This window comes from Phocoena sinus, chromosome 1 (genome assembly GCF_008692025.1).
Source record: "Phocoena sinus isolate mPhoSin1 chromosome 1, mPhoSin1.pri, whole genome shotgun sequence".
NCBI lineage: Eukaryota > Metazoa > Chordata > Mammalia > Artiodactyla > Phocoenidae > Phocoena > Phocoena sinus.
In genome coordinates this window covers 31660110-31676188 of record NC_045763.1, presented here as the reverse complement: position 1 = coordinate 31676188, position 16079 = coordinate 31660110, and the positions used below count along the sequence as shown (strand labels likewise).

At 44.0% G+C, this 16079-nt stretch overlaps 1 protein-coding gene and 1 pseudogene across 4 annotated transcripts in view; one reads left to right on the top strand and one right to left on the bottom strand.

Annotated features, from left to right (window-relative positions):
• Window positions 1–16079, top strand: part of RHBDL2 (rhomboid like 2) — a 56172-nt gene that overhangs the window by 22747 nt on the left and 17346 nt on the right. For 3 of the 4 annotated variants that reach the window (XM_032630133.1, XM_032630147.1, XM_032630156.1), the window contains exons 2-5: window positions 2554–2635; window positions 4121–4387; window positions 8881–9029; window positions 13137–13249. In XM_032630133.1, coding sequence (XP_032486024.1) covers window positions 4142–4387; window positions 8881–9029; window positions 13137–13249 — 508 coding nt within the window. In that variant the 5' untranslated portion in view covers window positions 2554–2635; window positions 4121–4141. Of the gene's footprint in view, window positions 1–1134; window positions 1486–2553; window positions 2636–4120; window positions 4388–8880; window positions 9030–13136; window positions 13250–16079 lie in introns of those variants that run through there. The other variant, XM_032630140.1, reaches the window with a different exon arrangement.
• On the bottom strand, window positions 7682–8429 carry LOC116757608 (annotated as a pseudogene).

Genomic DNA, 16079 nt, shown 5'->3' with positions numbered 1-16079 from the left:
CATTTAGTGAGCCTGTGTCTTTTGGTTGGTGCATTTAATCCATTCACGTTTAAGGTAATTGTCGATATGTATGTTCCTATTACCATTTTCTTAATTGTTTTGGGTTTGTTTTTGTAGGTCCTTATCTTCTCTTGTGTTTCCCACTTAGAGAAGTTCCTTTAGCATTTGTTGTAGAGCTGGTTTGGTGGTGTTGAATTCTCTTAGCTTTTGCTTGTCTGTAAAGCTTTTGATTTCTCCATCAAATCTGAATGAGATCCTTGCTGGGTAGAGTAATCTTGGTTGTAGATTCTTCCCTTTCATCACTTTAAGTATATCATGCCACTCCCTTCAGGCTTGTAGAGTTTCTGCTGAGAAATCAGCTGTTAACCTTATGGGAGTTCCCTTGTATGTTATTTGTCATTTTTCCCTTGCTGCTTTCAATAAGTTTTCTTTGTCTTTAATTTTTGCCAGTTTGATTACTATGTGTCTCGGCATGTTTCTCCTTAGGTTTATCCTGTGTGGGACTCTCTGCACTTCCTGGACTTGGGTGGCTATTTCCTTTCCCATGTTAGGGAAGTTTTTGACTATAATCTCTTCAAATATTTTCTTGGTCCTTTCTCTCTCTCTTCTCCTTCTGGACCCCTATAATGCAAATGTTGTTTAGTTTAATGTTGTCCCAGAGGTCTCTTAGGCTGTCTTCATTTCTTTTCAGTCTTTTTTCTTTATTCTGCTCCACAGCAGTGAATTCCACCATTCTGTCTTCTAGGTCACTTATCCATTCTTCTGCCTCAGTTATTCTGCTATTGATTCCTCCTAGTGTATTTTTCATTTCAGTTATTGTATTGTTCATCTCTGTTTGTTTGATTTTTAATTCTTCTAGGTGTTTGTTCTGTAATTCTTCTAGGTCTTTGTTAAACATTTCTTGCATCTTCTCAATCTTTGCCTCCATTCTTTTTCTGAGGTCCTGGATCATCTTCATTATCATTATTCTGAATTCTTTTTCTGGAAGGTTGCCTATCTCCACTTCATTTAGTTGTTTTTCTGGGGTTTTATCTTGTTCCTTCATCTGGTACATAGTCCTCTGCCTTTTCATCTTGTCTATCTTTCTGTGAATGTGGTTTTTGTTCCACAGGCTGCAGGATTGTCCTTCTTCTTGCTTCTGCTGTCTGCTCTCTGGTGGTTGAGGCTATCTAAGAGGCTTGTGAAAGCTTCCTGATGGGAGGGACTGATGGTGGGTATAGCTGGGTGTTACTCTGGTGGGCCGAACTCAGTAAAACTTTAATCCACTTGTCTGCTGATGGGTGGGGCAGGGTTCCCTCCCTGTTGGTTGTTTGGCCTGAGGCAACCCAGCACTGGAACGTACCAGGCTCTTTGGTTGGGCTAATGGAGGACTCTGGGAGGGCTCACGCCAAGGAGTACTTCCCAGAACTTCTGCTGCCAGTGTCCTTGTCCTCATGGTGAGACACAGCCACCCGTGCCTCTGCAGGGACCCTCCAACACTAGCAGGTAGGTCTGGTTCAGTCTCCTATGGGGTCACTGCTCCTTCCCCTGGGTCCTAATATGCACCCTACTTTGTGTGTGCCCTCCAAGAGTGGCGTCTCTGTTTCCCCCAGTCCTGTCTAATTCCTGTAATCAAATCCCACTAGCTGTCAAGGTCTGATGCTCCAGGAATTCCTCCCCCCTGTTGCCAGATCCCCAGGTTGGGAAGCCTGATGTGGGGCTCAGAACCTTCACTCCAGTGGGTGGACTTCTGTGGTATAATTGTTCTCCAGTTTGTGAGTCACCCACCCAGCAGTTATGGGATTTGATTTTATTGTGATTGTGCCCCTCCTACCGTCTCACTGTGCCTTCTCCTTTGTCTTTGGATGTGGGGTATCTTTTTTGGTGAGTTCCAGTGTCTTCCTGTCAATGATTGTTCAGCAGTCAGTTTTGATTCCCGTGCTCTCGCAAGAGGGAGTGAGAGCATGTCCTTCTACTCTGCCATCTTGAACCAGTCTCTCCCTATGGCCGTTTTTCAATCGGCTTGTTTGTTTTCTTGATGTTGAATTGTATGAGTTCTTCGTATATTTTGGATATCAACCCCTTGTCGGATATATCATTTGAAAACATCTTTTTGCATTCAGTGGGTGGCCTTTTCCTTTGTTGATAGTTTTCTTTGCTGTGGAGAAGCTTTTTAGTTCGATGTAGTCTCGTTTGTTTATTTTTGCTTTTGTTTACCTTGCCTGGGAGACATATCCAAAAAAATATTGCGAAGACTAATATTAAATAGTAGACTGCCTGCGTTTTCTTCTAGAAGTTTTATGGTTTCAGGTCTTACATTTTAGTCTTTAGTCCATTTTGAGTTTATTTTTGTATGTGGTGTGAGGACATCTTTTCCCCATTGTATATTCTTGCCTCCTTTGTTGTAGATTAATTGCCTGTATAAGTATGAGTTCATTTCTGGGCTCTCTATTCAGTTCCATTGCTCTACGTGTCTGTTTCTGTGCCGGTACCATATTGTTTTGATTAATGTGGCTTTTTATATAGTTTGAAATCAGAGAGTGTGATACCTCCTGTTTTGTTTTTCTCTTTTAGGATTGTTTTGGCTGGATTACTTGTGAAACTAATAAAGTATAATCTTCAGACTTCTACTTGCATGGGCTCCTTCTAAAGCAGTGTATGTACATTTATAATTTTTTTATTTTGTAATTTTAAATTATTTTTTCCAAAGAACCCCCCCTCCCTAATTGTTTAAGCTTTAGGGTACACAAAATCTGTACCTACTCCTGCATAGAGGGCAAAAATCTAAAGAAATCCTATCATGCAGATATAATCATGGTTAATTCTCCAGATGTTTTCCTGTGTAACAATATATTACTTTTTACAAAAATTGGATTGTACTCTATGTAGTATCTGGCAACATTATTTTTTTCCCTTAATATATTTGAGCCTCCCCCACCCCTTTTTTTGACCTGAAAACATTTGATTGAAAGATTTAAATAGTTCAACCAGAAGTGAAATATAACAGAACTAAACCAAAAGGAGAAGGACAGTACAGCTAGCACCATGACACAGGGAGAGGAAAGAGTATGGAGAGCAGGCCTCACTGTTATAGACATGCTGCCTCAGTAACCTATGTATCTGCTTGGTATCACCTAGCACAGCTGTAACTGTACAATTATTTGTGTAATTTTTATTGACCTCAGCCTCCTGCATGACATTTTATACACTTTGGGATAGGGATGGTGGCCTGATACAGAGTAGGTGTTCAACAGGTATCTGTTGAATAAATCCTTGAGTGTTTGGATATTGAGGATTGAGTTCAAGGGAATACTGGATGTGGAAATTAGTAGGAACTCAGCCAAGAGTGTCAGATGTCAGAGAATTGTTGGGAAGATGTGTTTTAGCGAGGGTGTTAATGTTGTATCTGGAGAACCAGTAAGGAAGGGTCTACTTAACTCCCAAGTGCTACAGAATGGGCAAGGTGGCATTTTAGAAAGGACACTGATAATTTAGAAGGAGAAGATGTGGGTTTAAATCATTTTTGAGGGGGGAATGGGAAGCGAAGTTTTTAACCTATAATGGGGCCCCTAGCGTAGTACCTGATATATAGTCAATGCTCAGTAAATCATTTTTGATTCTGAATCAGAAACTAGAGATCTGTGTTTGGCCTGGGAGCAGAAGCAAGATGAAACTAAGAAGGGAAAGGAGATTATTTACTTAAGCTGGGCAAAACTGAGTTCAGTTATGCAGTGAGTGTGGTTTGGGCTCTGAGATAATTCACCTCGTGGCAAAGCTACTTCTTACAGTAGTGGTTGCTTTGAGAGTCAGTGGCAGAGGGGAAGGAATTGGTATATGAAGTAGAGTTGCCATCCCAAATTTCCAGTCCATCCTTTGGATGGTGTCGGTAGGTGAATCCATAAATGACTTCTGGGGAGTCCTCTCCCTCAACTGGGGAGACTCTGGTACTTTTTCACCATTACACACTAGTGACGAGGGTATGGATATTATGTATATTTGGGCACCAGATCTTCAGCTGCCTTCTATTAACACACAGGAAAGACATTGGAAACCAATGGTTGTGCCAGAGAGCCCAGGAAAGAGCCATGGCCCAAACACTATAGGGTCATCTGTTTTTCCCTGACATTCATGTCCCTTTCAGGTGGAGGGTGGACCCAGGATAATGGCTGCTGCTCATAATTTGGAAATGGAAGAGGATGTGAATCTGAATAGGGATAGAGAGATGAAAGAAATGCTGGAAGAGGAGAAAATGAGAGAGGACAGGGCAGGTAAAGATCCCTTCAGGCTTAAAAAGGTCCACAGGATTGTCTCAAAATGGATGCTTCCTGAACCAGTGCGAAGAACATACCTGGAAAGAGCTAACTGCCTCCCACCCCCTGTGTTCATCATCTCCATCAGCATTGCTGAGGTAAGCATTCGGGGTGGTGGGCACTGGTGCAAGGACCTCTGAGGGGTTGCACACACACTGCGGCTTTAGATCACGTCTAGATAAGAGACTGGAAAACGTAAGAGGAGAGCTTGGCGATGGCAAGTACAGCACACACAGAACTCGACCTCACCCTCTCCAGAGTTCCCTTCCCAGGTTTTTCTTATGTTCCCAGTCACTTTTAGGGAAGGGTTGAGTTTTATTTTTCAAACAACTCCCCTGCCCAGCAGTGACCACAGTTTTAGTGGTTTCGTTTCATTTTAGTTTGTGGGGACTTTAGAAATCAAATAATTTTGGGGTTGCAAATTGGTTTGATCTCATGAACCAACTTTGATTGATTGGTAAGGTCTATCAGGAGCCATATGTTTAGAAGAATTATAAGTTGCCTCCAGATTTCAGTAGGAAAAAAAATGGGATCCTGTAATGATGTCTACTATGGGCAGCATGTAGTGGGCTTCAGACTCTGGTCTAGTCAGCCCTTTTGTTTTCCAGAAAAGAGTGCAAGGCCTAGAGATGTGGGGCGATTTGCCCAAGGCCACATACTTAGTTATTTGGCCAGGACTGGGCTTCTCCTGAGCCTTATCTCACCCAGCTTTTTCTCCCACACCATGATGCCTCATAAAGGAATTGACAGAGGATGGCTGCCTGTGGGGTGTGACTTTAGGGCCATTAGGAAGTCCTCCTCTTAATTCCCACTGATGTCTCAACTTCCTTATCAGGGACTGTATTAGTCAGGATTCTTTAAAGAAGCAGAACCAATAGGATGTATACACCCTTACACACACACACACATTATCTATCTATGTATCCATCATCTATCTACATACACATGTATATGGAGAGAGAGAGATTGATTTATTTTAAGGAATTGGCTCATGTAATTGTGGAGGCTTGGCAAGTTTAAAATCTACAGGGTAGGCCAGGACTGGAGACCTGGGGGTAAGATTTATAGTTGAAGGCCAAAGGCCATTTTTTAAAAAAAATTATTTTATTTATTTAATTAATTTTTTGGGTTGCGTTGGGTCTTAGTTGTGGCATGCAAGGTCTTTTTTTTTGTTGCACCTTGCGGGCTTCTCTCTAGTTGTGGCGCACGGGCTTAGTTGCCCCACGGCATGTGGGATCTTAGTTCCCCACCCAGGGATCAAACCTGCGTCCCCTGCATTGGAAGGTGGATTCTTTACCCCTGGACCACCAGAGAATTTCCTAATTAAAATTTTTTAAACAAATTTGGGAATTCCCTCGCAGTCCAGTGGTTAGGACTCAACGCTTTCACTGCCAGGGGCCCGGGTTTGATCCCTGGTTGGGGAACTAAGATCCGACAAGCCATGTGGCATGGCCAAAAAAAAAAAAATCTTTTTTAAAGCAAATTTTTTATTTTGGAATAACTTTAGCTTTACAGAAAATTTGCAGAGATAGTACAGAGAGTTCCTGTATACCCCTCACACAATTTCTCCCATTGCTAATATCTTATATTTCCATAGTACATTTGTCAAAACTAAGAAACTCATATTAGTATATTAGTATTAACTAAACTACAGGCTTAATTTGGCCTTTTCCAATTTTTCCATTAGTGTCCTCTTTCTGTCCCTCTTGTACCCTCGAACCCAGGGTACCATGCTGCATTTAGTTTTCACATTCCCCCCAGTTTACTCTGATCTGTGACAGTGTCTCAGTCCTTTTTTTGTTTTTTTTTGCTTTAAAATATGCTGTTTATTTTTTCTCCAATTATAAAAATAATACATTGTCCAAACAGATAGTTTAGAAAACACAAAAATCCACCCAGGAAAATGACAACAAAAGCCCTTTCATTCCACCAGCCAGAGATGAGCGCTGCTGGTGTCTGTACAAAGGCACATCTGAGGCCGTGCGCCCGGTCCTGGGCTCCGCAGAACTGAGGTTGGGACTGCAGGCCATGAACTTACAGTGAGACACACATAAGAAAGCCAAGCACGATAAAGGCGGAGTCTTGTCCTCCAACAACTAGAAGCCGTTTCTTCCTCCTCAGCACATGGTGAGGGCCAGCGTCCAAGGCCCCGCAGAGTTCCCCCAGCAGCTGCCAGGGGAGCACAGTCTACCCAGACGCTCTGGAATGATTTTGAAATCTGGAGCAGATTCACGGCTACCCGTGTGCTAATTTCACTCACGGCTTCCAAATCTGCTCCCTGGGCCAGTAGCGGGTGGGAAGAGGGCTCTGGCCGGGATGCCCGAGGGGCCTGGACACGGGCCATCACTTGCAGAGAAATGCCCGGGAGCCACGCATCTCACGGGGGACTGGCCTGCCAGGACCTCACCACGTATAGACGATGCCTTTAAGTCCGGGCAGAAGACAGAGAACTCACACTAAAAGGAAGGCTGCAGTAAGGCTCCAAAGTTTCTGCACATAGGGCGGTGGCCTTAAAATCCCCTCCCCTTGACCATTTTTGATGCTGCAGAGCCCCATCCACCCCGGGACACAGGAAGAGCATGTCTGGGCTCCCTGGGGACAGGGCTGGCCTTTCCTCCTCTCAGCCAGACTCCCACGTCCATGGCCACAGGCGACGCCCCAGGGCTCCACGGGGCACAGCGGGGATCTGCAGGCAGGGACCCCGAGCCTGTGGTTGCGACCGCGGGTTCCAGAGCAGGCACCAGGAGATGGGGGTTGGATTCCCAACTCTGCCGCCCACTGCCCTTGGACCAGGCAGTCCCTTGGGCCTCCGTTTCCTCGACTATAAAACAGGAATAACGCCCACCTCATGGGCTACTGAAGGGACTAAATAAAACATGAGAAGCAGGTCACAGCACTGGCCCATCTCAATAAATGTCACAGTACCCATCACTCTTTCCCATTAACCTGCTTCGTGTCTACCCTGTGGCTCTCATTTTTTAAAAAAACTGTCCCTCTGAGCACTGACCAAAGCCCGGGGGCATTAAATGGGAGGTTTATCCTATCCAGAGCCAACCTGAGTCTATATCTAGCCAGGCCTGCCAGGTGGCGAGAACCCATGAGCCAACGGCCTGGATCCTGGATCAGAGACAGCAGCCCGGCGAGGGCTCTGCCAGGGCTGCGTTCAGACTGGAGAGCAGACAGGACCCAACAAAGGATGGGCTTGTGCGGAGGGGCCCTGTGGGGGGCACCGAGGTGATGCAGGCAGACCTCAGGGGAAGGAAGCCCTTTCACTGGCCAAGCTGGAACCCTCCCTGCAAAACAATGAATCCCCCATCATTGTTTTGCCTTTAATCATATTTTAAACACTTAACATACGAACATCTGTTCCTCGATGCTTTGTCTGTTTGTTATCAAAATGAAAGTCCAGAACCTTCTGTGCTAATTTTAAAGTTCGGCTGAACGTTTAATAATGAACAAAGCTGCTTAAATTTCCCTCTAATTTTGTCTAAGTCTTCGTGAAGTTTATCATAAGTAGGGTCATCATAAGGGAATTTCTGAATCATTGCAATCAACGATTCTAAGACCTTCATCTATTTGCTGTCTTTCTCAGTGGAGCAACCGTGCAGGAGACATCTCCAAGCAAAAGCGAAACCTTGGTAGCACCTGATTTCAGATCCGATTTTAGCTCCATGAAATGTGCCATGCTGCCTTCCTTCAATCATACCCAAACTACTTCCTTCTTCATAGCCTTCCTGATACCCTTCCCCGTGAAACCTCTCATCCGCCATCACGATGGCGTCGAATGCGTTCTGACTCCCGGCTGTGGCGGCAGCCGTCCCGCCCCTGCCCCTGCCCTTACCCCTCACCCCTCGTAAGGGCAGACCTTACGAGGTCTGCCGCCGCAGACCCGCGAGGCTCGTGCACGGACGCACCACTCCTGGGGAGGCGAAGTCCACTTCCCGGTTTCAGTCTTTGCTTTCCATGGCTTTGATAGTCTTGAGGAGTACTGGCCGGGTATCCTGTAGAATGTCCCCCAGTCTGGGATGTCTGATGTTTTTCTCGTGATTAGACTGAAGTTATGGGTTTGAGGAAGGAAGACCACAGAAGTGAAGTACCCTTCTCATCAGATCACGTCAGGTAGCCCAGGACAGGGGACATCCACACGACATCCCTGTGACGTTCACCTTCATCACTTGGCTAAGGTCATATTTGCCAGGCTTCTCCACTTCAAAGTTACTATTTTTCCCTTTCCCTCCTCTATTCTTCAGAAGCCAGCAGTGACTTAATTTCACATTAAGTTGTAAATGAACGACCAAATAGTGAGTGTGGGAAGATGAGGGCAGTGGGTATTTAAGACGGGAAAGTGGGTTCGAAAGATTCTTCTTTGCAGTTTGGTCTACAGCTGCTCCTGATCGCTGGAGGAAGTGCCCACAGTTGTATGGTCAGATATATGGCAGGGAATTGAATTCCTGTCATCTTCTGAGCACATGCTAGAGAGTGGCCCCCTTGAGAGCTAATTGTTTGAAACAGAGGTAGTGCCCGTGCGCTTTAATGGGGCCTCTCTCTGCAGAAGGTGTGGTTAACATCTGTGTCTGCCCCTCCCTGCCAGCTGGCAGTGTTTATTTACTATGCTGTGTGGAAGCCGCAGAAACAGTGGATCACCTTGGACTCCGGCATCTTGGAGAGTCCCTTTATCTACAGGCCTGAGAAGAGGGAGGAAGCCTGGAGGTTTATCTCATACATGCTGGTGCATGCTGGGTAAGGACTGACAGTTAAGTCACTGATATCAGAGGTGACTATAAGTCATTGTAACCCGAGCATTTGTTCGGTGCTTTATTATTTTTTTTTTTAATTTTTAATTTATTATTATTTTTTTTCTTTTGCGGTACGCGGGCCTCTCACTGTTGTGGCCTCTCCCGCCGCGGAGCACAGGCTCCGGACGCACAGGCTCAGCGGCCATGGCTCACAGGCCCAGCCGCTCCGCGGCATGTGGGATCTTCCCGGACCGGGGCACGAACCCGCGTCCCCTGCGTCGGCAGGCGGACTCTCAACCACTGCGCCACCAGGGAAGCCCGGTGCTTTATTATTGATCAGGCACTTTCACGTCCATAATCTTGTTTGATCCTCATGGCAACCCTAGGAGTCATGTATTACTCCTGCTGTTTCGTGTCTGAGGCTTACGGGATGTAGACTCTTGCTCCGTGTCCCACAGCTAAGTTGTAGAGTGAGGATCTCAACCCATTAGTGCTAACTCTAGGTCCAGTGTACTTTGTATTGCATTGTAACTGCCTAATATTGGTATGTATGTAGGAACATTAATGAGAAGAGAAATCGTTACCAAACCAAAAGTGTGTTCCTCAAGCTGTGTGATGTTGTTAAATGTTCCTTTGAAAATGTGAATCATCAGTGCCATCCTCCCCACCTCTGCCAAACACTTAAAAAATTAATTCCTGAGCCTTTCGATGAGTGTATAATAACGTTCATTTAGAATAATACAAGCAATAGGTGATGTGGAGCCTGCCATTTTTGGTAGGTACAGGTTTTTTTTTTAAATTATTTATTTAGTTTTGGCTGCGTTGGGTCTTTGTTGCTGCACGCAGGCTTTCTCTAGTCGCGGTGAGCAGGGGCTACTCTTCGTTGTGGTGCGCGGGCTTCTCATTGCTGTGGCTTCTCTTGTTGAGGAGCATGGGCTCTAGGTGCGCGGGCTTCAGTAGTTGTGGCTCACAGGCTCAGTAGTTGTGGCTCGTGGGCCCTAGAGCGCAGCCTCAGTAGTTGTGGTGCATGGGCTTAGTTGCTCCATGGCACGTGGGATCTTCCCGAACCAGGGCTCGAACCCGTATCCCCTGCATTGGCAGACGGATTCTTAACCACTGCACCACCAGAGGAGTCCCTGCTTACAGTTTCTTAAATGCTAATAGCCTTCTGACCTTGCTCAGAATCCGTGATTCACCATGCGCACTGCAGACAGTGAGCAGCTCGCTGCTGGCCCCTCCTCTCTGGTGGACTCCTGGGGTTTCAGATGAGGCCAACTTCATGTATGCAACCTACCCAGCCCTGGACCTTGAAAGATAACTCTGGCCAGTGGCTAAATAGGGATCCATGGCAGGACACAGGGCTCAGAGGCTTGACAAGTTAGGGACAAAATCACCAATTGCCCCGTTTCTGTGGATACTTCCACACTTTAGTTTTCCATTTAACAAGTATGTTCGAAGCAAATGTGGCTTCTGCACTCAAAGACTTTAAGATTATAAGGGGGAGCAGTCAGTTAAATAGTAATGCAAGGCCGTATAGTATTACAGTATACTGTAGTTATTTAACCTCTTTGTGCCTCAGTTTCCACATCTCTAAAATGGGGTAATAGTACCTACCTCATAAGGTTGCTGTGATTAAATGAGACAATGGTTTTAACAATTTTTACAGCATCTGACACATATAGTAAGGTGCTCAAAAAGAATTCGCAAGGCTGTGTAGGACATGTCACATATGGGGTTGTATAAATTAGGGATGCTTTTGGATGCAAGTGACAAGAAAATGTAACAGGGGCCTAAACAAATGTAGGTAAATCTTTTGCCCATATAAGAAGCCCATCGGTAGCTGGTTGGTTCATCTGTTTAATGAAGCCAGGACTCTTGATCCTGTGCTGACATCTCTGCTTTTCCCTTCGCCTTTCTGTCATGGTTGCAAGTTGGCTGCTGTAGCTCTGCATTCAAAGCAGGAAGGGGGAAGAGGTAGTACCAGGTACTGGTGACATCCATCCCTTTTGTTTAGATAGAGACTCTCTTAAAAGTCTCCTAGCAGTGTTCTTACCTGTGTCTCATTGGCCAGGACTACGTGACCTGGTTACCCCTAGCTAAGAGAGATTGGGAAAATCAATACCAGCTCTTCTACCCTCACTGGAGGAGGTAGACAAGGGATAAAGAAATGGATGTTGGATTAACTACATAAATATAAACAGAAAAAGGGGATGATCAGGATGGGGATGGCTTCACAGATGACATGGATTCAAGCTGGACCTTGAAGGGTGCATAGAATTTGGATGAAAAAAATTAGTATTTCTCTTCTGGGTATATGACAGAATCTCAGCATTATGCAACTTCTACTCTAGCTGTTGAGCAGCGGAAAGAGTGCTTGGGGTGATTCTTTGGGGTTTTGTGCTATTAGTCACTTTGTCCTCACACTGTTCCCAGAGGACAGGATGGGATAGCTTTCTTTGAACTTCTTGTTCCAATTCACAAGGTGCACATATTTCAAAAACCTGTTTATGTCTGAGGTCTCCATAAGATTGGTGTAACTGTCCTGGCTAGGCTCTTCTGTGCTGAATTATGTGTTACGTCTCACGTCTTTGAAGATGGCTTGTACAGTGATAGTTGTGGCTAGATGCACATGTGGCCTAAATGTAAGTAATCTGTTCTGTAGGGTTTGCCCAGAGAACCTCTTCAATGGTCTGCTGGATATCTTTTAAGTAAATTAGAATTCAAAAACACAATCCCTAAAACTAATATGAAAGCGGCTGCACTTTGTGGAAGATTCAACACCTGTGTTATTTTTTAACTTTTTGGTTTAACCCAAAATCTCTTAAAAAAAAATAAAGCATTGTGCTACATGTCAAGTAAATTAAGGATTACTGTAATGTGGTAATTTGCTAAATTACATTCAGAGATTCTCCAGAGATGCTTGTGGGGTTTGACAAGTAAAATAATGTGAATTTCACTTAAAAATATTTTTCCCTATTTAAAAAGTATAATAAAAAGCATCTGTACTCAAAAATGTTATATGCCAAATTATGGTACATGGGAGATACCAACTTTAGCTATTGTTACTAGGTAACTTCTTTTTTTTTTCATTCTGGTAAACTTAAAAAGAAAAAACCTTTTTAATGTAGAAATGGGAATGAAGTTTCTCTTCCCATCTCTGTTTCATTAAAGACTATCCTGAACTTGCAAGACAGGTTGTTTAAAAATCTATTGAAATTTCGGGGCTTCCCCGGTGGCACAGTGGTTAAGAATCCGCTTGCAAACGCAGGGGACACGGGTTCGAGCCCTGGTCCAGGAAGATCCCACATGCCGCGCAGCAACTAAGGCCATGCACCACAACTACTGAGCCTGCGCTCTAGAGCCTGCGAGCCACAATTACTGAGCCCGTGTGCCACAACTACTGAAGCCCGCACACCTAGAGCCCGTGCTCCGCAACAAGAGGAGCCACCGCAATGAGAAGTTCACGCACCGCAAGGAAGAGTAGCCCCCGCTCTCCACAACTAGAGAAAGCCCGCACTCAGCAACAAAGACCCAATGCAGCCAAAAAAAAAAAAAAAATCTATTAAAATTTAGACTCAACATGAGTGAATTAGTATTTTCTCAGTACTATTATGCAACCAAAACAAAAGCATATGCCGAAGCTGACATATGATGGCAGTTGTCATCTAAACCCCGTAACTGCAAGCTTATTTTCCTTAAAGAAGCCTCATTGCTCTTTGTTTGACATTATCAGTAATTGTTGTAAAACAGAGCTTATAAAATAAACGTATACTTCTGGGACTTCCTGGCGGTGCAGTGGTTGAGACTCTACACTTCCACTGCAGGGGGCACGGGTTTGATCCCTAATCCGGGAACTAAGATCCCACATGCCTCACAGTGCGGCCATAACAAAAAAAAAAGTGTACTTCTAAAATGTCCTTTTATCTGCTTTACATATTGGGGCTTCATGTAAGATTTTATTTTTTTAAAAAGTCGCCTAAAAAAATTGGAAAGTGGAATTCAAGTTAAGCAAGTTCTTAACTAGAAACAACACATCAATGCCTGTTAATCTCCCAAGGAAATAACTGCCTGGGCTAGTCATAGTATTTGACAACTGTGTTTGTCTCTGCAGAGTTCAGCACGTCCTGGGGAATCTTGTTATGCAACTCGTTTTGGGTATCCCCCTGGAAATGGTCCACAAAGGCCTCCGCGTGGGGCTGGTGTACCTGGCAGGAGTGATTGCAGGTTAGTGTTCTGAATGCAACACAGAATCAACACCTCTGGACTCTTAGGAGGTAATAAACAAAGGTAATAAACATTTTTTAAAAAATAAATTTTATTTATTTATTTTGGCTGCGTTGGATCTTCATTGCTGCCCACGGGCTTTCTATAGTTGCGGGAGCAGGGGCTTCTCACTGCGGTGGCTTCTCTTGTTGTAGAGCACGGGCTCTAGGCACACCGGCTCAGTAGTTGTGGCTCACGGGCTTAGTTGCTCCGCAGTATGTGGGATCTTCCCGGATCAGAGCTTGAACCCAGGTCCCCTGCATTGGCAGGCAGATTCTTAACCACTGTGCCACTAGGGAAGCCCGGTAATAAACCTTTAAATCAAGATTTATTGCATTCCTCATACGTGCTAGGGTACCTGATGAGTTTAGAAATACGTTAATTAGAGATAAGATAAGAGTATAGAGAGGTCTTTGTGCCCATTCTCAGGTACCTCACAGTCAGACAGGGTTTTGTGCCATTGGAAACTGAGTAGTTTGGTGTTCAGGTGTATATATTGGATAAAGGACTAAAGCCAGAAGGTCCTTATTTGTCAAGACTAATGATTTGGGGAAATAAGGTGATCAAGATTGCATTTAAGGAAGATAACTTCAAGAGAATGTTGAGAATAGCTAAAGGGACCCAAAGACTGGGTAGGGACTATCACCCTGGGACTAGCGGCAAATGCCAATGATCTCTCATACTGGGTGTGCCAAAGATGATTCATTAGGGTGTGGGCAGAAAATATTAGAACTCCTATCTATCCATTTATTTCTTAGAAACTTTAAAAAATTAAACTTTTTATTTTGAGATAATTATAGATTTACACTGTAAGAAGTTAAGTACCTGGAGGTCCCATGTACCCTTTAACCAGTTACCCACAATGGTGACAGCTTGCAAAACTGTAGTACAGTATCCTAATCAGGACATCTACACTGATACAAAGTACAAAATATTTCCAACACCACAAAGATTCCTCACAGTTGCATTTTTACAGCCATACCCTCTTCTCGCCCACCCCTTACATGTTCCTTTACCCCTAGCAACCACTAATCTGTTGTGTCTATCATTTTCTCACTTCAAGAATGTTATATAAATAGAATAATACAGTATATAGCCATTCAGGATTAGCGTTCTTCACTCAGCATAAGTCTCTGGAAATTCATGTAGGTTGTTGCACGTTTCAATAGTTCATTTTTGTTGCTGAGTAGTATTCCATGGTGTGGATGGAAAAGCACCACAAGTTTAATCCTTCACTCATTGGAGGACATTCCAGTTTTTGGCTGTTACAAATGAAGTTGCTATAAACATTTGTGTACAGGTTTTTGCAAACATAAGTACAGTTTTGTGAACATGAGTTTTCATCTCTCTAGGATAAATGTCCAAGAGCAAGTTGGTTGGGTTGTATGGTAGTTGTATATTCAGTTTTTTAAGAACCAGCCAAAATGTTTTTCAGAATGGCTGTTTCATTTTACTTTCCTCCCAGGATTGTATAAGTGACTCAGTTTTCTGCATCCTCACCAGCATTTGTCACTATTTTAAATTAATTAATTAATTAATATTTTTGGCTGTGTTGGGTCTTCGTTGCTGCTCGTGGGCTTTCTCTAGTTGCCGCGAGCGGGGGCTACTCTTTGTTGTGGTGTGCAGGCTTCTCATTGCGGTGGCTTCTCTTGTTGCGGAGCACGGGCTCTAGGCACGTGTGCTTCAGTAGTTGTGGCACACAGACTCAGTAGTTGTGGTGCATGGGCTTAGTTGTTCCGCGGCATGTGGGATCTTCCCAGACCATAGCTTGAACCCATGTCCCCTGCATTGGCAGGCAGATCCTTAACCACTGCACCACCAGGGAAGTCCCTGTCACTATTTTTAATTTTAGCTGTGCTCACACATGTGTGATCTCATCATGGTCTTAATCTGCATTTCTCTAATGGCTAATGATGTTGAACATCTCTTCATGGGCTTATTTGCCATCTGTGTATCCTCTTCAGTGAAATGTCTGTTCATGTCTTTTGCCCACTTTCTAAATAATTAGATTTTTTTAAACTGTTGAATTTTGAGAATTCTTCATATATTCCAGATCCCAGTCCTTTATCAAATATGTAGTTTTCAGATATTCTCTTTTAGTCTGTAGCTTGTGTTTTCATTGTCTTAACAGGGTCTTTTCACAGAGCAAATGTTTTTAATTTTGATGAATTCCAGTTTATCAATTTTTCCTTTTATGAATCAAGCTTTTGGTGTCATGTTTAAGAACCCTTCACCGAACCCTGTTTTGAATATTTTCTCCTATGTTATCTTCTAAAGTTATGTTTTGCACTTTACATTTAAGTATATGATCCGTTTGAGTTGGTTAGTTTTTGTATAAAGTGTGATGTTTAGATTTTCTTTTTGTTTGTTTATTTGCCTATGGATATCCAAATACTCTGGAATAATCTGTTGAAAAGACTATTCTTCCTTCACCGAGTTGCTTTTATGCCTTTGTCAAAAATCAGTTGGCTGTAGTTTTTTTTTTTTTTTTTAATAAACGTATTTATTTATTTTTGGCTGCATTAGGTCCTCATTGCTGTGCGCAGGCTTTCTTTAGTTGTGGCGAGCGGGGGGCTACTCTTCGTTGTGGTGCATGGGCTTCTCATTGTGGTGGCTTCTCTTGTTGCGGAGTACGGGCTCTAGGTGCACGGGCTTCAGTAGTTGTGGCTCATGGGCTCTAGAATGCAGCCTCAGTAGTTGTGGCGCACGGGCTTAGGTGCTCCGTGGCACGTGGGATCTTCCCGGACCAGGGCTCGAACCTGTGTCCCCTGCATTGGCAGGTGGATTCTTA